Below are 24,803 nucleotides of genomic sequence, written 5' to 3'. Positions count from 1 at the left end.
TTTTTATCCTATCCAATTCAAGTCGGACTTGAGCAAAGGATTCAACCAACTTTAATTCATATATAAAAAAAAATGTCTTTTATAATTTAAAAAAAATTATAATTACAGTAAAATGAAAGATAGACTTATGAATTATTTGGTAATTGTTTAAAAAAACAATTCCAAAAAATAATTTTTGAAAACTGTTTTTAAAAATTATTTTTTAATTTTTATAAAAGAAAATTTTGTTTAGAAACCTAAAATGTTTTTAACCTATTTTTAATATTTTTAAATTTATTTTAAAAATAATTTTTATATATAATGTTTATTTTTTAAATAATTTTATACGTTTGTATAATTATTTCTTAAAATAGTTCTTAAAAAACAAGTAAAACTAATATAAAATAACTAAAAGATGTTTTTTAAAAATAACTTATTTTTTGTTCTTAAAAATAAAAAATAGTTTTTTATTATCAAACATATTTCTTATGTTTTTTAGTTCAAAAAATAGAAAGCTACTTTAAAAAATAATTCTAAAACTAACCCTTATTTTCTTTTTTCTTATTAGATTAAAATTTCGTATCATTTATCATTTATAACATGTTGCATCATTAAAAATAATAATAAATATGTAATTAAAGTAATAAAATTAATATATATATATATATATATATATATATATATATATATATATATATATATATATATATATATATATATATTATTTCTTAAATCAAACAAAACATTACTTGACTGCTCCCCACAAGCGACAAAAGTTGAAACTTTAACAATAATTCTGAAAATCAAATTTTGAAAACTGTTATATTATATTTATAACTATTTGAGAACTCAAAATATTTTAACCTATATTTTATATTTTTAAATAAGTTTTAAAAATAATTTTTATATGTAATTTTTATTTTTAATTATTCTTCATATTTGTATAATTATTTTTTAAAATAATTCTTAAAAAATGAGTAAAAACAATTGAAAATTATTAGATATTAAAAACAATCCATTTTATGTCTTTTAGTTATAAAAAAAATAGTTAATAAACATCCCATAATTTTAGAAATTATTATACAATTGGGCGAGTATTATGTATTTGGAAAAAAAAAAATAATAATAATAATAATTTTTATTCAAATATAAAATAATTTGAAACTTACCTTAAAAAATTGAGATACTAAATTTTTTTAACATCTTAAATTTATAAATTTTAAAAGTAATTTTAAACAATGTAGTAAGTTGATAATTTTTATACAAAAGTTATTAAGTTTTATATAAAAAAATATTATTATTTAAAAAAAATAGAAAACATAAGATATATCCAAGTAAAATGGATTGTAAAAGTAAATAGAAGGATAAGTATTAATTTTGAAAAAAAAAGGGAAACTTTCTGAATTCATGTTTCTAATCAATATTTGTAGGATACTTTACATAAATAATATTATTTATAAAATTTAGATATAATTATAAATAAAGAAAATATAAAAATAAATGGTTGACTTTCCTTTTGAAATTTTTAGTTATCAAAATTTTCCTACCTACCTAGCTTTTTATAAGGTAAGATTGGAAAATATGAATGGAACTTTCTCTAAATAATAATTTTCATAAAAATTAGATCTATTTATAAATAAAGAAAAAAATCAAAATAAATTTCCTACCGTCCTTTCTATGAAAATTTTCCAATAGGAAAGAAAAAAAGACATATATAAGAGGGTTCAATAAAAGTATTCCCATGATCCAAACACATCCAAAAAGAATGCACCATGGGAAATTCAAGGAGGAAGCTTCAACAAGACAAAGAAGAGGATGTTTCTTCAACCTTCACTTGCGAGATATGCATTGAACCCTTCTCGTCAAACGAGAAATTCAAGAACTAACCCAACTGCACCCACCCTTTCTGCATGGCCTGTATGGCCAACTACATTCACGTCAAGGTGGAAGACGACAACGCCACCGACGTCAAATGCCCGGCCTAACCTGCGACCATCTCCTGGACCCTCTCGCCTGCCGGCCCATCCTTCCGGCGAGCCTCTTCGTGAAATGGTGCGATCTGCTCGTGGAGCAGAAGGTGGTGGTGGGGTTTGAAAGGTTCTACTGCCCGAACCAGGAGTGCTCGGCGTTGATCGTGAACGAGTGTGGGGGAGTGGTAGTAGTAAAAGTGGAGGAAGGAGATGGGGGTGCCCCAATTGCAAGAGAGACTTTTGTTTTGAGTGTAAGAGTCCATGGCTTCCAGGGTGTAGGTGCAGTGAGAGGGAGGAGATGAGAGAGATGAATGGAGAATTGTTTGGGAAGCTTGTGGTGGCCAAGAAGTGGAGTAGATGTCCTACTTGTGGCCATTGTGGTGGCCAATGCAAGTTTGCTTTACTCTGTCCTTGTTTGGTAATCGAAAACATTTTTTATTTCTTATAACTGTTTTAAAAAAAATGATTTCTAATATTCTATTCTTTAAATATGTTTTAATAATATTTATTTTTAATTATTTTTTATATTTATATAATTATATTTTAAAATAGCTCTGAAATAAAACAATTGAAAATAACTAAAACATATTCTTTCTATTTTTAAGAACAAAATACAATTTTTTGTTTTCGGTTTTCATACATGTTTTTTTTTTTTTCTTAAAAAATATTTGTTTTTCCTTTGGTTATGGGAGGTTCATCAGTTGTCTAAAAAAATAAAAAAGATGTGATTGAATTGTAAAGGTAGATTTTCTAGTTTACTAAAAAAAAGTTTATACTCTTTTATTTTTATTTTTTTTTAATTTTTGAATTTTTGCTATCAAAATTGAAAAAATATGTTTTAATTTTATTTTTATTTTTTAAAAAAAGTGTTTTCAAAATCAGTTTTCAAATGAAAATAGAATTCTAATCTTTACAGGAAAACGCTTTCAGGTATTAAAAAAGTCTTTGATATGGAATTCTAATCCTAAGAGGAGACTAAAAAAAATCCACACAAAACAAATTCTATAAAATAAGAACAAGTAAAAGGACCCTTATCTTTAACTGCAAGCTCAAAGAAAGCATCCACCATGGGAAACTTGTTACAGAAAAATTCACAGAAACACCAGGAAGATGAAGAAGAAGATGATGATTCAACCCTCGCCTGTGAGATATGCATTGAACCCATTTCATCAAACAAGAAGTTCAAGAACAACCACAACTGTACTCACTCTTTCTGCATGGACTGCATGGCCAGCTACATTCAAGTCAAGGTTGAAGACCAGTACGTCCCCGATGTAGCATGCCCTGCCTTAGACTGTGGCCATCTCTTAGACCCTCTCCATTACCTGCCTATCCTTCCGGCAAAACTCTTCACTAAGTGGTCCGACCTCCTCTGCGAGAAGGTGGTCCTTCTAGGGTTTGAAAGATGCTACTGCCCTAACCAAACTTGCTCAGTGTTGATAGTGAATGAGTGTGGGGGGAATGTTAGGAGATCAAAGTGCCCAAATTGTAAGAAGCTCTTTTGTTTTCAGTGTAAGAGTCCATGGCATTCGGGTTATCGATGTGATGAGAGGGAAGAGATGAGAGATGTGAATGATATGTTGTTTGGGGAGCTTGTGGAGACCAAGAAGTGGAGTAGATGTCCTAGTTGTGGTCATTGTGTTGAGCTTGTTGAAGGTTGCCCCAATGTTTCTTGCAAGTTTGTTTTCTCTTTTTGAGTTTTTTCTTTCCTATTTCGATAGAAGGGTTTACAATAATCGATTTGCATTAAGATTTAGTGTTTTACGATTTGCATTAAGATTTAGTGTTTTAGGATTTAAGATCGCATATTCTTGTTTTTTCTTTTAGGATTTATGGTTTTAAGTTTAAAAAATTATTCTTTATTTTGACTTTAGGTTTCGGGTTTAAGGTTTAAAAGATCATACCTTATTTTGACTTTAGGTTTAGAGTTCAAGGTCTAAAAACTCAACTCGTGCCAAGTTTGAGTTTTCACTCTCCTATTGCATCTTGTGTATCTTTTCCATACAAGATTTGTGGTAACAATTTGCATTAAGGTTTAGAATTTAGAATTTTGTTAATTGGGTTTTAAGGTTAGAAGAACCTACATTCATTTTGACTTTATGGATTAGGGTTTTAGGATTTAAGCTTATAAATCCTGCTTTCCTTTTGACTTTAGGGTTCATGGTTTAAGATTCCATTTGAATTAACTCATGCCAAGTAGAGTTAATTCAAATGGAATTTAGGGTAAAATAGTCCAAACCATAATACGAGTTGCTCTTGATAATTCATTTAATTTTGGATGTAGATGTTCAACAAAGTTCTGCTATGAATGTGGAGGAAAGCTTCATAATGATCGATGCCAATGCAATGGTGATCAATTCTTAAACATCTACCATATCATCTAGAATGGAGCTAATCAGGTTTTTTTTCTTTTCTTGTCTACCACTTTTCTTTCCCTCAGAATCACAGGACAATAATATCTTGTATAATGAGAATTAATTATTGATTGCATACTCTACAATTAAATCAACTACAAGAATTCAAATTGTTTTAATTCTTGTGTCGAGGGTTTATACATATTACATTTTGCATCGAATTTTTGACTTTAGGGTTTAGGGTTTTAAAGACCCTCCTATTCAAGGCTTAGCAATTAAATTTTAAACATCCTTTGTGGCAAAGTTTGTGTACTATATGATTGGATTTGGACCGAGGTTTAGACTTTAGGGTGTGTTTGTTAGGCTAGAATAGGAATAAAATAAAATTAGGAATATAATAATGATATTATGTGGGAGATGAATCAACATCCTAACAAGAGTGCGTTTTAATTTCTATGACAATAAATTATTTCTTTTCCTACTGTTATTTCTAAAAAATAACCAAACGTAACAACGAGTGGGAAATGGAATCAATTTCCCATTCTCATTCCATATAGCGACATTCCAAACATATACCCTTTGGGTTTAGAAACCCTACTATTTTAGGGTTTAGCACTGAGGGTTTAAGGATTTGAAACAAAGCATGTGAGGTTGAGTAAAATTGGCTGCAAATGTGACAATGAGAATAAATTCTTATAATTATACTATGTAATAAATATCTTGTATGAGAAATCAATCAATTCTTCAACGCATATTATACAATCTTTTTATAAGAAAATTAACATCGTCTTAATTCTTGAATTGATTTTTGGTGTAGACGCACAACGAAATTTTGCAACAAATGTGGAAGAGAGATTCATGATAGTAGGTGCAAATGGAAGACCACACCTTGGAGGATGTATTTATTTTTCTTACTTGTAACTTTTTTATGGACTACATACATCAGTCTCCTTCCTCAACAAGATGATTCTTAGGTCAAAATAAATTAGTTGTTTTTTCGGTAGAAATTTTTAGATTTGTGTAACAACACAACATGATTGAATGAAAGCTTCATTTTTAAATGTTCAAATATGTTAATATCTTTTTTAGAATTATTCATCAGTAATTAGTTTCATAAATGTTGTTTAGTACTAACGATTAGAAGACATTCTCATATCTATGTTGGCTAGATCTAACAATTTCAGAAATAATTTCCATCAAACCAAACAGAGAAGTAGAAGGAAAAAAAATGAGTAAAAATATTGCTGATAATAAACCCTATTATTCCATATATAGGTAAGAAGATCAACCCTGTATAAGTCTGAAGATCAACCCAAAAGTTCAATGGCAAACATTTTCCATGCTGAAACATGTAAATACAGCAAGGAGCAACCTAAGTTTCATGAGACATTTACTAGGATTCATACCTTCTTCATGAGAAGAAATAACCTTTTATTGACTTCTAATTTATTCAAATTGGAGGGGTCACCTTTGAGAATCATCAGAAGGCCACCAAATGAGGCATATATCACCCTGAAACCCAAAAGCGAACAAGAAACAATGAAGTAAGCAACATAATTAGATGGCAAGAGCAAAACCTATGAAGTATCTGTTTAATGTATACTAAAAACTTTAAACTCTAAAACCCATTACGATAAAATCTTCAGCAAAACCATCTTATTCCAATATCACTCTCTTCTAAGAGTCAACAAGAGCTAAAGAAGTCTTAAGAGCTGCACCAAACAGAGCTTAGGCCACCTTGATTCTCATTACATTTTTACACCTAAAAAATATCTTTTTATTGTTTTCTGAAACGATCACCTCGTACCTGAAGTGAGATCCTAGACCATACAGACCTGCATACTTGCAGGGTTCATGGCCTACCAATAGATGTAACTAGGAAATTGTCTATGCTGAAAAATGAGAATGGTGACCATTGTAAGATTCCCACTCTAAGCGGTTTAGGAGCTACATTTTAATCTATAATGTAGAAAGCCCAAGCAGGTGTGTACTCTGAAACCAAGACAGGCAATCACAAAATGCAACATACTAATGTCTAAAAAGGATGGATATGTACCCTTTAACATCAGGTCCTGAACCTTCATTTGAGACTTTATATATTATCCCATACATGACATAATCAAATTTGTCTGCAAGTGACTTCCGCTCACCCTGGATTCAGGATACAATTTGTGTAAGAGCATATAATAATTTGATAAATTGCTAAATCTCAGAATGAAAATATGGAAAATCGTTCAAGAGTCAAGACAAACATTAAAGAAGCATGTGAGTCATGTTGATTTAGTAGTAGTAGCTGTAGATGGCCTCTAGATGCAGGTGATCTCAAGGGAAGTGTTCAATGAGCAAGTATCTCAATGTTGTATTGCAAACAACAGAAATAAGAGGTACAGGCCTTTAAAAATATTTTCATTTCCAATTTGATCATTAGTTATCTTCCACGAACTAGGTGCTTCTTTACCACCTTGCAAAATAATCTCATTATAAAGAAAAGATTGGCATGGTTATTGGCACCATGTAAATCATCGATATCACGCAATCAGAAAAACCATCAAGTCCTGTATGAGATCTAGATATGGATGCCATGGGAGGAATAAGATTACCTGAGTAAAATAGTCAGTGACATCTGCTCCATCCAAATGCAGAGTGGGAGCTAACACCATTCTGAATTTCTCCCCAGCCTGAATAGGATATGCCTCTATGTTCACATCTAGTTGCATGAACATGTCATACTGCTCACTCGATGCTTCAATACGAGAAACTAAAGAAACAAATTCATGGAACAGTAAGCTTGATAGAACAGAAACATTCAAGTATGTTTCAGAGAAGCCAGCAAGGTTTGTTGATCAAGTTAAAACCCATTATAGCTTTCTTTCTGTTTTTTTTAGTAGAGCATTCAAATCAATTGTATCCTGGTTAAATCTCCGAAGCAAGACTGAAGATAGGTAACTTTCTTTTTATTTTTTGTCCCTACTGGGATTTGAACTTGGAACCTCCTGCAGCCCCATTCCAACCCTTTACCACATAAGCCAGGCCTAAAGGGCTGACATGTGCAACACCTTATTATAGATCCTTAATAGGCTGCACTCTGCAAGTTAAAAAGGATCTACTAAATAATGAAAACAAGACCTGAGGGAGTGGCTTCATCAACTGCTTTGATACACTCCTTCATTTCATTTTTCAGGCTAAGCACATGGTCCATCAGAAACTTATAACACAAACAAAAATAGCCTCTTAAATGAATTCAGTGCGATTTCCTAACTTCTATATTATCACTTATTGATAAAATAATTGATATTCAAATATTCAGCGCAAATACCATATAATAGAAAAGTTGGCAGCTTATTGTGGAGACATCACTATAGTCACTTTAATAAAATAAAACAGAGATCACTTATTTAACCCATAAAATCCATTAATACAAAGAAGTGATTAGAAAAGTAAAAGAACTTGTTGAAATGCTCTCCAAAATACGATATGAGAACTAGAACTAGCAAGACCTATCCAACCCATTCGGGTTGGCTTCTTGGGAACTGCATTCATTGATTGTTATTTGGCCACATAAAAGAGCAAAATTTGATTCCTCCTGGTATCCAAAATGAAGTCAATTTATAGCTCCTATAAGCACAAGACTTTATCGAAATCTCAAGGATAGACCAATCATTTCATAAATAAATATAAAACATCAATAAAGATGCTAAAATTGATTTATCTCAGGTAAGTATTAAGGAAAATGGTCTAATTCAGTTCCCATGTCATGCCAAACATCTCATAAGAAAAAAAACGTGTTGAGATACTAAATCAAATGCACAAAAAGGCCAGAAGGTTCAAACCACTCAAAAGCAATTGGCAATAGAAAGATATTAGTTAACATTTGAAAACACTCAGGAGGACCAGAAACCCAGTTAGAGGACCACAATTCAATAGCAGCGAAATGCTTGTTCCCTTGTTTCAGGTGGATATAACATATTAAGTACTCAATATGAAACAACAAGAATGAAGAGCCAGGATCAAACTGAATAATTCAATGAAAAATTAAGGGAAACATTAACAGATATACCTTTATCAAATTTTTTACCACCTGGATCTTGTCCGTCAACCACAAAAATATCATCAAAAAATGTTTCAACCATCGTCACTGCAAAATTATCTCTTGACAACAAATATTCACCTACAAAATTAAAAGAAGAAAGCGAAGAATAAGAGTGGGTTCTATTGCACTAAACAACAGCAAACATGAGCTTCCTGAAAAACAAGAATCATGCTGCAGAACTGATAGTCTACATTGTAAATCACTTGCATAGATAAAAAGAAAAAAGAGAAAAGTCCAAAACGCATGCACCCAGTCAAGATTCAAAAATATTCATATGAAGATTTTATTTCCTATAAAACAAGTTCTATGAAATTTCAACCCTAAGCCTAAATTTCAAATCTACTATTACAATTCCAACTTCTAAAAATAAGAAGGTACAAAAGCATTCTAAAGTCTTAAAAGATTTGTGTACTTAGTCAGGGGGCAGTGCTCTCTGACATAATCAAAAGGCCGTGCTGCTAGGGTGCCCCACAATGCCCAATACCGAATTCCCACTATATAAACAATGACAGACACACAGAATCATCGTAACTAACAAGGAAATGGATCCAAGCAAATTCAGGGAAATCAAAACCCAAATAGAATCGATCGATAATGATTCCAATAAAACAACCACAGATAGCTTCAAGGATCAATTTGTGCCACAGGATCAGGTTAGGTACTCTTCAAAGCACAACGGAACAAATGCTTACAAGAGGGGATCAAAGTTAGGTCTTTAAACTTCATGGGAAAATGAAGCAGGATAACAATAACAATGGCAAACATAATAAAAAACCCAATAGCAAACTCAATAGTTCTTTCTATTAAACATGTAGTTATACCTTTCAAAAGCTCAGAAGAAGCCAAATACATCACTCAAAACCAATACAGTAGAATAAAATAAAATGCACTTGAACAAAAGCTTGAATTCCAAAACAAAGGAACACAAAGAAAACTGAAAAACCCTACCTATTTCTCTTCAGCAAAGATTTAGGCAAATTTTTTAGAACCAAACTATTTCTTCAAACCTACTCCACTGATGAATCGGGCTCAGTACCTAAGTGTTTTTAGCTGAAATTTTACATTTTCATTTTTTTTTTTTCCTGTTTGGCTCCCAAGAAAAAGAAAAAAGAACCATACAAACCCTTTTGAAGAGAGATTACCTTTCAATAGCTTCTTCAATTTGCTGCTGTTTCTGCGTTTTTCCTCTACTTTCTCCTTGTTTCTCACAGGTAACTGGTGGGGTTTAAGGCCCGGCAGTGGCCGGCATGTTGTTTGAGGGCCTGAGGTTGCGAAAATAAGATGACAATAATTTGAAAATAATTTTAAAATAAAAATATAGTTTGATTTTTCATTTTTATAGCACAAAAATATTTATGAAAAAAAATTATTTTTATTCCCCTTTTAAGATTTTTAAAATAGATGTGAATGAAAAAATAGAAGAAAGATGGGATGTCATGTCTACCATTTTAAAAATTCTAACAAAATATTTCAAAAATCATGCATTTTCATCTATATATATTTGAAAATTTAAATAAAAATTTGCTAAATTATGAAAACCTTTAAGAAAATGTTTTATGGCAAAAGTAGAAAACATGTTTTTCAAAACAAAAAAATAGGAGGCACATGTTTTAGTTAATAACTAGAAAATATGGTGTTTTTTTTAAATATATTTTAATTATTTTTTGAAGATTGTTTTAAAAATAATAGGATAAATATGAAAAATAATTTTAAAAAAAACATTTTTAATTAAAATTTTCTAACACTCATTATTACTCCCATTATTTATTCTTATTTTTCACAAAATAATTTTCCTTTTCTTAGAACATGATTAAAAAAAATTATTTACCTTGGTTCATGCGATTCTCCAAAATTTTTAAAAAACACATCAAACTCCAGGCTCTAGGGTTTTTTAAAACAATTCTACACTGATTGGGAAATGTCATTTTTAAAAATAATTTTTAAATTATTCTTCAAAATTTTATAAACAAAAATTTATTTAAAAACTTAGAATATTTTTAATTTATTTTCTGTGTTATTAAATATTTTTAAAGATAATTTTTTTAATTATTTTTCAAATATATAATTTTTTTTTAAACAAATATTCAACCCCAAAAATTGTTTTAAAATACAGCTTTTTGAGAACTATTTTTTTATGTTTTGGAAAACATTGAGAACCTAAAATATTTTGAACCTATTTTTAATATTTTTCTAAATAAATTTATATCTAATATTTTATTTTTAATCATTCCATATATTTGTATAATTATTTTTTAAAACAATCTTTAAAAAACAACGAAAAACAGTAAACAAAAAATAATTTTTGATGGTAAAACATATTTTACTTTTTGTTCTAGACCGTTCTAAAAAACAGATACTAAACAAGCCTCTAATATATATATACCAAATATTAGAAGCCTTTTTTTAACCCTTTTCAAAATCACTCTTATTCGGGCTTTTGTTGGTAATCGAGACAGTTAAAGATTTGGTACTGTGGATGCATACATCTGATGACAAAGGCTCTCAGTCCGAGAGTCTAATGATAATTCAGACATTCTGATAATGATATGTGCAAATGGGTAAAAGCATGCAGGAGGTAAGCTTCTGCTTCTGGGCAAAAGCACATCAATTGTAACAGGCATCTAGACCTTCCTTATGAGAAGGAACACCCTCTGATCAAGGTCCAACTTGGCAGTATTCGCAGGGTCTCCGCTCAGCATCATCAGCAGTCCCCCAAATGAAACATATATCACCCTGACCACCAAATCAAAACACCAACCCCAAATTAGATAACATGCCAAAAGATCTACCGCATGATTGAAAACCGTTCTTAAAAACAATTTTCTATTCTTCATTACAGAATCGAGTTTTCAAACTTCAAAAACAATGTCGGTTGACAAGTGTTTGAATTGAAAACTGGGTACTTCTTTAGAATAATTTAAGGTATTTTCAAATTGGAAACACAGAGAACAGGCTAGAAATTTTTGCATTTTACAGAAGTTCTCGGTGCCCTCATGAAGAATAAGTTGACAAAACTGGCTTTCATATTGGACTTTTTAAATAAAATTTTGTTAAAAAAGATTGCCAAAAAGGACCCTAGCATCCCAAGTGACACAATAAAACAGGTCAGTTGAATAGTTTTAGAGACGTGTGATCTTGAATAAATAAACTTGTAAGATTGTCTAAACCGAAAAAATTAAGCACAATGACCATCCTAAGTATTTACTTCTATAGTTTACAAGCTATGGCTTCAAGCCAGGTGCACAAAGTATGTGCATACGAGTAGATATGTTTACTCTGAACCTAGAAACACACTTGCAAAATGCAAGACATAAGCAAATGCATAAAATATATGTACACATACCCTTTGACATTGGGTCCTGAGCCTTCCTCTGAGATCTTATATAATTTCCCGTGCATCACATACTCAAATTTGTCTGCAAGTGACTTCCGCCCAGCCTGAAATTGGGTAAAATTTAGCACACAGATAACATTAGGTTTTGATAATTTGATAATCAAGGAAGAAACCAAAGAAAAAAGAAAGAATTTGTATTAGGTTCAAGTACAGCAGAAGAGAAAGGACAGAGATCTTCCTAAAGACAGAAACAAAGAGAATAATAAATGGCTACATGACAAACTATGACAAGATAACCTCCACCTGATTAACCACCCTCTATGCTACAAAGCAGGCTTGGAGGGCTTCTCTTTTGTGTCTGTTTGTGGACTTCAAGAAGGAAAGAAATAGGAGGTTTTCCAAAGGTGTAGAGCAGTCAGATCAAGCAATTAAGTCTTCCTTAATATGTATATTTTTTTATAGGGCTAGAGTGTACATAGACAATCACTCTGTCAATGATAGGCTTTGGTGGTTGGTTGGTTGAGTTCAAAGTAAGGAGAGGGAGGTTGTTTTTTGGTTTCCATCTTCCTTTTTGCCTGCTTGTTTGGCATTAATTGCATGCATCGTATGTACCTTGATGCGCTATCTTCAGGCTCTTTTTTAATTAATATATATTATTGTTTGCCTATCAAGTGAAAAGAGATGGCAACACCACTACTTATCTTAGTTCCTGAGGCTCAAGCTCAAGTGCTATTCTTTGTAGAGGCAGCTTAACAAAAAGAGTTGTCCTATACTATTAAGTCCTATATATCCCTCTTTTCTTCTTATATATTTTGGTTAGAAAAAAACAAGAGTTCTTCTTGGACTTCTCATGTAGTGACACACTCGAAACATACCACTCTTAGTGCAGCAGTTAATCGTTTGGTTCTAGCCAAACAAACCACCATTCCACAACATTTCACCTATTACCATGTCCTCCACATTCTCAAAATTGCATCATCTCCCATTCAATCAATCATTCATCTTGCTGCTCATCCATCCTAGCATCCTAAAGTTGAATTATACTAAGTACATGATAAACGTGTCCCTGTAATCCTCTACCATGCAAATGAGATGATCCCATCATTAAACATTTTGGAGGTAAATTAAACATTGTCATGGTTACAATGCTATGCAAGTCGCAAGCTATTATGCAATATGTAAACCATTACCCCATGAACAATTATCAAACTTGAATAATCAGGCTTAAAATTTTTGAAAGTTGTTGAAAGGAACTCAAAATTTAAAGACAATCCAACATTTTAAAGATAATCCAAGTATTAGAGAGAAGTTTATACTTAAATTTGATTCATCATGCTCAGCCCAAAATAATAGGTGATTAGAACCCATGAGAAGAATAAGATTACCTGAGTATAATAGCCGGTGTCAGGTGTTCCATCCAAATCCAGTGTGGAGGCTAATGACATTGCAAATTTCTCCCCAGCATGCATAGGATATATCTCAGTATTCACATCAAGCTGCATGTACATGTCAAGCTGCTCACTCTGGGCTTCAATGCGCGAAACTAAGGCAAAATATTTGTAGAATTGTTAGCTTCAAACTCCAAGAGAAATAATTTATTTAAGAAGAGTACTCTTAAATACTATTAAGAGAGTTCAATATGAAAAACTAAAGAGAATCATTTCCCCATCTGGTTAAAGTTCCATCAAGCCTTATATGTTGTGCACCATCAATTTAGATAGGAGTCAAAGAGGTTTTGCAAAACCAGAAATCTAAGATTACAAGAATTTGAAACATGATGCATAATATCTTATTCAACCAACCATCCTAAAAGATTGCAACTTGCAAGACTCAAGTAGCTAGTAACTTAATAGACCATATAGAAAATCCTAAAAGGTCGAAAGGCATAGCCTCTTCATGCAAACTAAAACATTGGATTAGGTTATTTACCAAAATACCAATTCACCAAACCAGAACCCTGAAGATGGGGCTTCCACTGGGTAAAGAGCCTCCTGCAACTTACAGGCTATTTCCACATCATAATCACTCAGCCATTATTCAGAAGCGCCCCCCGCCCAAACAATGCATCTCTTCTTTTCTTTTTCACCATTTTCATATGGCCCCAATAGTTTACACCTGCATGACTAGGATCTAACTGGTAATGTTATGTCTGCAACTCCACCTTAACATGACCATCAGACCAGCAAACTCAGGTCCTCAAATTCATTCACTCGTGTTATAAAAAATATATATATATATATATATAATTGACAGTTTCACACCTACATAATCACATCCTTATTGACTAGGGTTTAAATCTTTCTCACATGTCCTCAGTTACAGTCATTACTATGGTCCTGTTTTTCTGAGGCTCGACTGGCACATGGGAAAACCACATAATGGCCACAAAAAGCTCATTTTACATTTTGTTTTTTTTCTTTTGATAGACAAGCAGAAAGCACACAATGTTGATTAAAAGTGAGTTTAAGGATTGAACTAGCACAATCCTACTTAGATTTAAAACTATAAACCACCATCTGCCCTGGTCCCAAGAAAAGAATATAAGAATTAGTCATTGAAGCCTGACTCAAGTTGTAAGAGATTGGAAAGGGGATCCTAAGGGCTTGGCTATGGAAGGTTCCTCAGTTATCAAGAAAAAAAAATGAGATTGGGAAGGGGATGAGGGAGGTTTCGAGTTTCAGTCATAGTAGGGAACCAACCACTAAACAAAAAACCAAAAATAAATAAAAATAAAAAAGGAAAAATAAAAAGTTACAAAAATGAAATATTACCTATGAGAAAAGAATTATCTAACACTTAATTACACAAGTGGGTTGGGGCACAATAGGTGAATAGTCTAAGCCTAAGCATGGAACTACAATTAATTGGGCTTGTCAAAGAAGACTAGCACAACCTGGCTGAATAAGCCTATAAGCTGGACCCAAGCACATTCAAACAGGGTGTGTAGAATAATTGGAGCAAAAATCTTCATCCCCACCCCAAATTTAAAATTATAATCAGGCACAACATGTGGAACAGTATCAGAACACCATTTCATTTCATCATATAGATAAGCAAATGGAGGCTTACTGATATAGATACCCATGTGCATGGACAAGAAGCTTTTGTGAATCAACTATCAAGTGTGTGATTCCCCATGCTTAGGTATCCTTATTTCTTAGTTGCATAGACAGGTCATTACTTAACAACCAAGTATGGGTCCTATGATAATCTCATCAGATTAGACTCAACCCAGTTTCTAAATAAATTCACACCAACACAAATTCAAAAATCAGTAACAGGACATCTTCCATGATGAACTAAATAAAATAAAAGTTGGCTCATTATATAAAAACAAATTATTCTAAAGAAAAATAATTAAAATTTCATCAGGCTAACAAAGACTACATGAAGATATACCAAAACAAATGGAGCATAATTTAATCAAGAAACATGGTTATGTGAAGAGTATCAAATGATCCAATACAATATAGCTCCATTATGTTTGCAACAAAGAGATACCAGTTGACATTTGACTAGGACAGCAAAGGAGGAGAGAGAACTCTAACCCAAAAAGAAATCAACATTTCCTCCCTTTGTTCTAGTAGCAAGGGTAGTCATTGTTTAAGCACTTCACGGAAATAAAATTAGCCAATATCAAACTAAATAATCAAGTGAAACATAAAAAATCCTTCAAAAATATACCTTTGTCAAACTTTTTCCCATCTGGGTCAATTTGAATGACCTTAAATATGTCCCCAAAAAGAGTATTCTCCATCGTTACTGCAAGTTTATCTCTCAGAAGCTAGCAGCTAAAAAGAATCTGATATAATACAATGAAAGAAGATTTAGAACAATCGACTTCCATGGCAATAATTAACAGCATGCACATCATTCCTAACAAAGAACACCAGTTTGTTGAATTAATGAGCAACAACAATTACTATGCTACAAATTGTCCTTACCTCATTACATATTTGTTAAGCACAAAGGCTAAATATTTCACTGATTTTCCAAATCCTATGTTTGGTTGCTCAGAAAAAGATATGAAAACAAAAGAATTATAACTCTTAAGCTATCACATTTTCTTTTAATTATTTTGGGACCCAGGAAAAAGGAAAAATCGACTCTGCCTGCCTATACTTTTGCGGCTAAGTTCACGAGAGCTCTTAGTTTTTCTAGAAATAAAATCAACACATACAAATAAGCTTCAAGGTTAAATTTTCTTTCACCTCCTCAACTTTCTCAGTAAACAGAAAACACAAACACAATAAGCCCGCCCCTAATTCATTTTATGGTGTTTTCTCCTGCTCTCAGCCAGCTGACCTGAAGAGCATTTACTTCCGGCACAATTAATATAGCCATAGCCATGTTAATAACAAGAATGCATAAAATAAAGGAAACGCTCAGTGAGGATGCTGAAAAATCTGAGCAAATGTAGAGAGATTGCAGGAAAGCCTAATCTTCTTGCTTTATTTTAGTTTTGGTTGCCAGAGTAAAATTTTTGTTCTGAACCTTGTTCATACATCTTAATTTCCAGAAAGGAAAACAGTAAAATTAGCAAATAAAAAAAATAGAAACCGAAGAGTCAGAATGCTTAATTTCTTTAGTTATCACATATTTTCCCGGCAACCAAGCAGACTTATATTGAATTTTGCGAGGAAAATAACTGAAGCCGCTCAACCTAGAAACCGTTACGAGTGGGCTTGAGGGGAAGGAAAAAAAAAAAAGGAAAAGACCCGGAATGTTAATTTCACTAATTTCCCTGTGTTTTTCTGGGAAAATAAACAGATTAGATGAACCATTTCCGGGAAAGTTACCTGCCGATGGTGAACCCAATAGAGGTGGGAAAGTGGGAACATTTTTTGGGGGCTTGGAAACCTCAAGCAGGGTAAACTGACTTCCGCTTTTCCCGTGATAATTTTTGAAACAAAATGAAAACATATAAATAAGCATGAAAAAAAAAAAAAATCTCCCCCTAATTTTCTCGGCAACCAAACAGAAGGTGCATAGAAAACACAACAACAATAATACCAAGAGCGCCCAAAACCCAGGAAACCCTACATTTGGTTGCTGAGAAGACTGAACAAAAGTAAAGAGACCACAATAGGGTTGTGAGCTTTATGCTTTGTGGTGCTTTCAGTTTCCAGAATAAACAGATTTTCCCACATTTTCTCAGGTAGCAAACAAAAGAAAAAGAGCAGACAGAAAGGGTACAGAGCACTAACCACTGCGAAACCTTCAAATGCCAAAACCCTAAAGGGATTGAAGAGGGGTGTTATTAACAAATAGCCTAGAATGATTCCCAGTTGAAAAGCAAGTCACATACTTCTAAATGTAAATATTAAATAAACAAACAAATATTAGCAGCTCTAAAAAATAATAATAATAATAATAATTTATTTATTATTATTTTTATTTGGAAAATAATTTTTATTAAAAATAAAAATAGTTTTTTATATTTTAAAATTTCTTTCTCATATATGCTTTCTGTCAAAAATACCCTTGATTTCGGAATTTTGTTAAAAAAATGTTCTTTTTTAAAAAATTATTAAAATACAGTTATTTACAAACTAAATAAATAAATGCGACATTTTCCATCATTTTTTTTATTTTTATATTAAACTCTTTAAATAAATAAAAAAAACTAGTTTAGTGAATTCACAATGCAATTGAAAATTCAAAAATACCATAATTTTAAAACTATTTTTTATTTTTATATTACAATTTTTTAAAATTATTTTAAAAAAATACACTACTCTTATAGGAAACCCATGATTCCCTGCACCAAGTTTTCAAAATATCTAATCCAATTATTAAAAGTTTTTTGAAATTTTATAGGAACATAAAATTATTAATAATTATAAATATTTTCAGGGATTAATTTCATTGAGATCTCCTTAAGCTTAGTATAAATACATTAAATCACCAAAAGCTTTAAATCTCGTCAATTAACACCCCTATAAATATATTTTATATATAAATTTTATTTTTAAATAATAAAATTTAATTATTAGAAAATTGTTAAACTCTTTTATCTAAAATGTTTTTATTTAAAGCCTCTCTAAAAAATAAATAAAATAAATTTATAAGGATGTTAATTAACAAAATTTGAAATGGTGGCTTAATATTTTTAAGCTAATTCTGAGGGGTTTGAATGAAATTTACTCATATTTTTAAATATTTTGGGTGAAAAACATTTAAAATTCTTACAAAAATAAATAATACTATAGATAAAGGCTACAACGGTAATTCAATGGGCGAAAGAAGGAAGCGTATTGTGTGCAGGGTATATAAAGAATTTCATTATCCAGTTTCGAACCCAATTCGGTTTCAGAGGATGGCTTCTTCTCCTTCATCTCTGCTGCTTCCGCTTGGTAATTTTCACTTATATTTCTCCACTTGTTTAGCGTGTTTGGTTTCTGAGAAAAAAAATGATTGGTCTCATTTTCTTTGTTGTTTTGAGGCTTCAGTGTCGTTCAGCTTGTAGTTTTCCTGGGTCCTGAGTAGCTGTTTCTTTCTTCCTTTTCTTTTTTTCTCAGCAACCTAACGGGGTCAGTAGTGTTTTGGGTTCTTTTCTTCTCTAGTCACTGTCTTCGTTGAGTTTGTGTGGTGTTCTGGATAATGGTTTTGGTTATGTTTGATGTAAATGCTGAAACTCTAAGGGGCAATGCTGGAATATCCTCTGTTTTGTTGGTGTTTGGGTGTATGGAAAATGGCTATTTGAATCGGAGGCTTCAAAGGGTTTTGGGATTTAATTTAAATTCCATAGACTCTAAGTTTGCTGGATTTTCAGATTTTACCGATTTTGGAATTCCTGAGCAAACCCAATTGTAGATTGTTGAAATTCTGAGAGGCATTGCTGGATTTATGGTCTGTTCTTGGCTGTGTTTGATTGAATGGGATTGGGTTCTTCGAATTAGAATTGGAGGCTTCGAAGGGGTCCAGTATTCAATTTCAATTCCATAAAGCCCAAAATCGGTTAGATTATCAAATTTTACAGAATTGGAATAGTCCCAAGAAAACCCAATTATCTGCAACCAAACACAGCTTTAGATTTCTCTGATTTGCTTTGAAATCCGATGATTTTTCACTCTAAATTCCATTTCCTTTTTTGGGTCATTCATGTTGCAAAACTAGTAACGGGTAATTTTTATTTTCTGAAAAATGTTGCATGTTTTAGTGTTCTTTTCCAGGTCAGTCTTTAGTTTTTTGCTTAAACATCAACCATTAGATTCTCTTAAATATGTCCTGCTACAATTTTCCTATCTTTAAGTATAACTTCTACTGTGTACTGTTTGCTCTTAAACTTTATGTTCTTAATACTTCTATAATTGTAGGTTCCGGTTTTGCCAGAAGTTTGTTTCCTGCTCATCAAAGCATTCCTGGAGACAAAATTCGCAGTCTAAATATTCGATGCTCAAATTTGGAAGTAGTAGTTAAATCTTCAAGGACAGGAGAGTATAGTGATGGGTTGATGTTAAAACGCAGGGAAGCGATTGGTTTGGTTCTTGGAGTTTCCGGTATATTCATAGACTCATTTGATGCCAAGGCAGCTGGATTGCCTCCAGAGGATAAGCCACGACTATGTGATGATGCTTGTGAGAAAGAGCTTGAAAATGTATGGTGAGATTACATAGCTCCCTTGTCTGGCACATTTAGCATTTAGATGTAATCTCGTTGTATATTATGTAAATTTTCCTAGTTTAAGTCAGTTGCATGGTAATGGTATATAGACTTGTATCTAAATTTCCTTAAGGTTATGTTTGGTTTTCAAAAAGTTTGAGGGAAAGAAAATCAAGAGGAAATATAAGAAGGTAAAAAAGCTTTATATAATTTTTCTCTTGTTTTGTTGTCTATGGAAAAGTTGAAAGAAAGGAAATTAAATTGTTGAGGAATGCACTTTTCCCAAATTTTTCCCACTTTTTTGTTAAGGAAAATTTCCCTCATTCCTTTCCTTTTTCTTGTTTTCCCTTTCTTGGTGCGGGGTTGGTTCACATTTTTCCCTTGTATCCAAACATAAAAATATCATTTTCTTTAGTTTTTTTTCCCTTCTTTAGTACTTTTCAGGAATCAAACAAAGCCTAAGAGACTAACAGACAAGGACACAACTCAAATCAGAGGAAGGAAATTTGAAACCTAACTCAAAGTAGAATATATCTGAGGTAGTGCTTGACAAGGTTCATTATAAGGCCTCTGAAAAATAGCTTTAGAAGCTAAATACTTGGCGTTCATTCCTCAAAGTGTAAACAACATACAAGGTGCACTGCTCATGATTTAAGTTTTGCCTTATTGTATATGCTTGTACCTCATAGATCAAGATTCTTGCCTAAGCAAGACCTACAAGATGGTTTTTTTTTAGGTTATCTATTAGCTTATACTGCTGCATCATTTATTTTCTTGATATAATGATGGATATTAAAATCCTTTCAAGACATATTTCATATTCAATAATTCTATATTAGAATTTGATGGTTTAGGCTCTGATTGGCATGGCCTGCTGCATTTCCATATTTTAGGTAGCTTCGTCTTGGAATTGTTTTACTTAATTGACAACCTCAAGTTTGTAGTTTTAGAATATGAATAAGGTATCATCTTCTGTAGGTTTAAGTGAAACACCTCGAGGATAGCTATAGAAGCTCAAATCCCTTAAGGCTCAAACCTCAAAGTCCGAGGTAGTCAAGAGATACACTTCCTTTTTCATAAGAGAGCATGCGTGTACAAGATTTTAAAGGCCTTCTAATACTATGCCTATGTTGACCTTCTTTATCTATGCCTAGAGCCAATGTTGTAATCAGTATTTCTTGTGTGTTAGCCTTGAGTTTCCCTTTTGAGGCTTAGTTCTCATGCTTTACAAGCTACAATCAACCTGCCTCACACCTTTGCCTATTGCATTGCTGATCCAAGTCCAAGAAATCTTTAGATCTCTGTACAGCTCTCTCTTAGTATAATACAGATTCCTTCATATTTTCTATTAAAATATATATGTTCGAGTCCTCGGCATTCAAATGATGAGTTCTGAGTCATGGGTTGCTGCAGTCACCTGGAACCATGTCCATGTACCTCTTCAACATGAGTTTTCTACCATTCACATGACTGCAGTTATTAAGATTGGTGGAATCATCCTGTTTTGTCACTGATACATTTTCAGATACAACACGGCCATGATTGGGTGGCAACTCTACATGTATAGGTCTCATCCACTGCAATAAAACTGTTTGAATGTTTTTCATGTGCAAATTCTTGGAGATTTATACCAAAAATATTTTTAGTCAATAAGACAAAAAATTCTTTGAAGTGACTTCATTGAACATCTTTATATAGCTCTTGAGCTGTTACGTAGGGAATCTAAGGACCTTGTGGTTAACATTGATAATTGGCTTCTATGGATGATGATTGGTACAAAGCTCACATATTCTTTTCTTGACTGAAGGTACCTATGGTAACTACAGAATCTGGTTTGCAGTATAAGGATATAAAAGTTGGTGAAGGCCCTAGTCCACCAATTGGTTTTCAGGTGTGTAAATGATTCTGATTTTTTTAAAACTTGCTTCATTTGCCAATGTAGAAATAAAGGGATGTTGTGTGCTCAAAAATCTGAAGTTTAATGCAAACAGTTAAATTTTGTTCTATGATTGGGGACCTCTATCTTTCATCAGTTTCTGACAGACCGACGCCCTAAGTTTGCACCACCCATATGTGATACATTGACATTTAACTATTTAAAATTGCATCAAAATCAGCTGATGAAATGCCTTATTCTTTCCTCTTTTCCAGTTCAAAGAGCTCTCTACATCTCCAACCACTAGCTTTGCCATAGAATTCTTGAATCCTGTGAGACTCTCATGAAGAGCCATTGCCTCTGCACACACAGAGGATGATGCTTTAAATTTCTTGAATCCTGCTCCCACCCATGCTTCTGTATAGTTGGATATGAACATGATATCTTCCAGTCACCTCACTGTTTTCTGATTTCCATGCTCCATTGTACTTCAATTTTAAGCAATACATTCAGGATACCATCCTTACTATTGCACTTTAATTCTGAGACTGATAATCCAAAGTTAAAATTAGATGAAGCTGGCAATGTTCAAGATGGATTTTTTTTTTTTTTTTTTTAATTTTATGTCAAGGGGTTGGAAAGGGCAGGTTGGTGAGGTTGGTGATCGATTGTCATGATGGGCCCTCTTTCTTATCCGGATTCTCCACAAGCATATACTAATTCAAACTAGAAAAGTTGTATGCCAACTGAGGTGTTAAGAAAAGGCATCCCCTCCCTAAGCTATCAAGTCATCTCCTTATTGTCTAAAAAGGCTCAAGATTTTGTGGTTGATTGGATCGTTTTTTAGTTACGGTTTCAATTGAAAAGTATGACAGAACTATAGCTACAACTGCTAAGTTGCATGACAATAAGATACAATCATGCTTTCAATGTTGTGATTTAAACTATATGACCATTTTTATTTAATGATGGTCTTACAAATTTATCATAATCTAGTTTTTGCTTCATATTTATGACTGTTCCCCACACTGATTTCATTTATAATCACAGGTGGCTGCAAACTATGTTGCCATGGTTCCGTCTGGACAAATTTTTGACAGGTAAGCTCATTGATTATATGTGGATCTCGCTGAATCTATTTTACTCTTGCATCAAAGAATTATGTTGGTAATTCTTAGTTATCAATAAGCTAGACATTGGAGCTGAATCCTCGGGTCTCTATAAGAACCCTAATTGTTCTACATGTGGCTTGTAAATACGAGATGGGATGAATATTTTATATTAAAATTAAGGATAAACTCGACTTAAACATTCCAGTCATCATGATTGTTGGCATCAACAATCTATTATCTTGGGCTCCATTTTGTGATGGATGCCACTTGCCCACTACAGGTGCTTGAGAAACAACATCCATGCAAATCTCATTTCTAACTCTCAAACTTTTTATCTCCAATTTCACAGTTCCTTGGAGAAAGGTCAGCTTTATATTTTTCGGGTTGGCTCTGGTCAGGTAAGATCTATAAGCAGCTTTTACTGAGTTTTACTACTTACTGAAATGGTTTACTAATTTGAATGAGTAGAATAGGTGATCAAAGGACTTGATGAAGGGATATTGACAATGAAAACTGGAGGGAAACGCCGAATCTACATTCCAGGACCAGTAAGTCTCTTCCTTGATGCCCTATTTCCAATAGAAAGAAAGAGAAAAAAGGATTTTTCCTGCTTAACTTCATTCTCTTGGTTGATCAACAACCCTATAGTAGATGCATCTTCATATTATGGATTTAAGTCGTAACAGTGATCAGAATTCTGTCTCTGAGTTCTTGGCCTTGTGATTACAAATTTGTGATTTATCTGCAGCTATTGTCATCTTATGTATGTCGCCCACATATGATTATAGGGTCCATTTAGCAGAAGGGAGCAATTTCGTCCTACTCCTCCATGGTTCTGTACTTGTATGTTTGCAGATTTTGTTAGGGTTTCAACTGATTTTCCATTTACTTTGCATAGCTTGCTTGTTTGGGTAGTGGGAAAAAAAACTCATTTGTTTTTTTTACAAGATTCTGAAATTCCGTTTTCTTTTAATCTGGGTTCAAGAACTCATTTGTTTTGTGGTTTCTTCTGATCAGTTGGCATTCCCGAAAGGTCTTACCTCAGCTCCAGGCAGGCCAAGGGTTGCTGCAAACAGTCCAGTTGTTTTCGACGTAAGTTTGGAATACATACCAGGCCTGGAACTGGAGGAAGAGTAAGAGTCAGGATGAAAGATGGATAGGGTTGCAATCTCCATTTATATTTTCTTGTTGGATTTTCCTAGTCTCCAAACACAGGAGCTGGAGGATGAGGTCCCTTATGTAACCACTTGCCTTGTATACTTCCATTAATTCATTTCTTCTTTGTTGTATAAAAACCTTTTCATATTAAGAACATATTTGTTCCTACATAAAAGCACGCACCTCCGGAAAGTTTGGGGGGAAAGAAAAGGAAGAAGAAGAAAAATGTATTAAAAGTGCTAACCAAAAGAGCATAAAGAAGTATACAAGAAGTATACAAAGCATCGAAGATTAAAAAGGCAAAAGAGAATACAAAAAATAACTCCCTTGCCTTAATATCAAACAAAGATAAGGAGCTCTTTCTCATGCGTACTTAATGCATTCCATAATTATGTACTCTCTTATTTCTCTCATTCTATGAGGAGTCGTTCTTCGTCTTTTCTTTCTTGTCTTCCTTACAAAAGATCCATACAAATTAAAAAATAACGTTTTTAATATAAGACATTATCTATTAAAATCCACCGTTTTTTCATCTCCTTCACATAAAAAAAATTTACTCGACAATCTTTAATCCCTCATTTTGAGTTGATACAAAGTCAAAAAAATTTCCTATGAAACTTCCTAAGCAAAAGTATACCTTCATTGGGACTAAGGGTTCCATACAATGCCTATTGGAAACCACTCCATACTACAATTTGTTGAGGAGAACTATGGTGAATTAACTGTAAAAATGTCACTTTTTGAATCCCACCTAACCATGATTTCATGTACATCTTTTCTAATCAATTGCCCTTGCAACCTCTTAAAAAAAGACCTCTACTTCTCCCAACTCTCTTAGTCATTATTTTGGCTAGAGAACAAAGGATTTCAATAAAATATCAACCTCCCACCCCAAATTTTGTTCATATCTATTCTAATGAATTATCATCACACTATCTTTCCTTCCAAAAATCTCACCCTCCTATCATTTCTCACTAAACTCCTACCACTCATTCCTAATAGTCTTCTACAACCTCACTTCATATTTGTCCCTCCTCTTAAACACTAATCCCCTTCTCTTCCCCATATACTTTCCCAAAATCGCTTACTTTCAAGAGGTCTCATTCTAAGTATTTCTAATATTTTTAACATTTAAAATTTTTAATCTTTCAAACAAAAAAAAATATTAGAAACGCTTCCTATAATCACTATTAAATATACTCTAAGTGTGTATTTAAGAGTGATTTTAAAAAGCATTTTTAACATTTCTAATATTTGAATGATATAAATTTTTAGATATTAGAAATATTAAAAGCACTTCATAGAATCACTACTAAACGGATTTT

The 24,803-nt window shown here is 32.6% G+C and overlaps 4 protein-coding genes across 6 annotated transcripts; 2 read left to right on the top strand and 2 right to left on the bottom strand.

The window, feature by feature from the left end:
- The first annotated feature begins 3,016 nt into the window (after positions 1 to 3,016).
- On the top strand, positions 3,017 to 3,646 carry LOC117915314 (probable E3 ubiquitin-protein ligase RNF144A). The gene has a single exon (XM_034830867.1). The coding sequence runs from the start codon at positions 3,017 to 3,019 to the stop codon at positions 3,644 to 3,646; it is 630 nt and encodes a 209-aa protein (XP_034686758.1).
- A 1,886-nt stretch (positions 3,647 to 5,532) lies between these two features.
- Positions 5,533 to 9,675, bottom strand: LOC117914116 (DNA-directed RNA polymerases II and V subunit 8A-like). The gene is made up of 5 exons (XM_034829315.1): positions 9,536 to 9,675; positions 8,361 to 8,471; positions 6,904 to 7,061; positions 6,360 to 6,454; positions 5,533 to 5,815 (listed from the first exon to the last, which is right to left on the bottom strand). Exons 2-5 carry the CDS (start codon positions 8,431 to 8,433, stop codon positions 5,704 to 5,706), a joined length of 438 nt encoding a protein of 145 aa, XP_034685206.1. The 5' UTR covers positions 8,434 to 8,471; positions 9,536 to 9,675; the 3' UTR covers positions 5,533 to 5,703.
- A 1,107-nt stretch (positions 9,676 to 10,782) lies between these two features.
- On the bottom strand, positions 10,783 to 17,018 carry LOC117914042 (DNA-directed RNA polymerases II and V subunit 8A-like). 3 transcript variants are annotated; one of them, XM_034829201.1, is made up of 5 exons: positions 16,935 to 17,018; positions 15,412 to 15,529; positions 13,113 to 13,270; positions 11,737 to 11,831; positions 10,783 to 11,126 (listed from the first exon to the last, which is right to left on the bottom strand). In XM_034829201.1, the coding sequence occupies exons 2-5, from the start codon at positions 15,482 to 15,484 to the stop codon at positions 11,015 to 11,017; spliced, it is 438 nt and encodes a 145-aa protein (XP_034685092.1). In that variant the 5' UTR covers positions 15,485 to 15,529; positions 16,935 to 17,018; the 3' UTR covers positions 10,783 to 11,014. The 3 variants fall into 3 exon arrangements, with proteins under 3 accessions (XP_034685092.1, XP_034685093.1, XP_034685094.1); XM_034829202.1 differs by lacking the exon at positions 16,935 to 17,018 and adding an exon at positions 16,527 to 16,599; XM_034829203.1 differs by lacking the exon at positions 16,935 to 17,018 and adding an exon at positions 15,939 to 16,025.
- Positions 17,019 to 18,003: 985 nt separating this feature from the next.
- On the top strand, positions 18,004 to 23,656 carry LOC117913860 (peptidyl-prolyl cis-trans isomerase FKBP16-3, chloroplastic). Its single transcript, XM_034828950.1, has 7 exons — positions 18,004 to 18,083; positions 19,047 to 19,327; positions 21,140 to 21,223; positions 22,259 to 22,308; positions 22,670 to 22,718; positions 22,794 to 22,868; positions 23,338 to 23,656. The coding sequence occupies exons 1-7, from the start codon at positions 18,047 to 18,049 to the stop codon at positions 23,455 to 23,457; spliced, it is 696 nt and encodes a 231-aa protein (XP_034684841.1). The 5' UTR covers positions 18,004 to 18,046; the 3' UTR covers positions 23,458 to 23,656.
- The last annotated feature ends 1,147 nt before the right edge of the window (positions 23,657 to 24,803 follow it).

The sequence above is a fragment of the Vitis riparia genome, chromosome 5 (assembly GCF_004353265.1).
Source record: "Vitis riparia cultivar Riparia Gloire de Montpellier isolate 1030 chromosome 5, EGFV_Vit.rip_1.0, whole genome shotgun sequence".
NCBI lineage: Eukaryota > Viridiplantae > Streptophyta > Magnoliopsida > Vitales > Vitaceae > Vitis > Vitis riparia.
This window is presented reverse-complemented; position numbering and strand designations above follow the sequence as displayed.

Coding starts and splice junctions, on each gene's coding strand:
- LOC117915314 (XM_034830867.1), top strand. CDS start 3,017: ATGGGAAACTTGTTACAGAAAAATTCACAGAAACACCAGGAAGATGAA.
- LOC117914116 (XM_034829315.1), bottom strand. CDS start 8,433: ATGGTTGAAACATTTTTTGATGATATTTTTGTGGTTGACGGACAAGAT. Junction 7,062..8,360: donor TGGTAAAAAATTTGATAAAG/GTATATCTGTTA, acceptor TTGTTTCTTTAG/TTTCTCGTATTGAAGCATCG. Junction 5,816..6,359: donor TCAGGACCTGATGTTAAAGG/GTACATATCCAT, acceptor TTTGGGTTTCAG/GGTGATATATGCCTCATTTG.
- LOC117914042 (XM_034829201.1), bottom strand. CDS start 15,484: ATGGAGAATACTCTTTTTGGGGACATATTTAAGGTCATTCAAATTGAC. Junction 13,271..15,411: donor TGGGAAAAAGTTTGACAAAG/GTATATTTTTGA, acceptor ATTTTGCCTTAG/TTTCGCGCATTGAAGCCCAG. Junction 11,832..13,112: donor ACACCGGCTATTATACTCAG/GTAATCTTATTC, acceptor ACCCAATTTCAG/GCTGGGCGGAAGTCACTTGC.
- LOC117913860 (XM_034828950.1), top strand. CDS start 18,047: ATGGCTTCTTCTCCTTCATCTCTGCTGCTTCCGCTTG. Junction 22,309..22,669: donor TCTGGACAAATTTTTGACAG/GTAAGCTCATTG, acceptor CCAATTTCACAG/TTCCTTGGAGAAAGGTCAGC. Junction 22,869..23,337: donor GAATCTACATTCCAGGACCA/GTAAGTCTCTTC, acceptor TCTTCTGATCAG/TTGGCATTCCCGAAAGGTCT.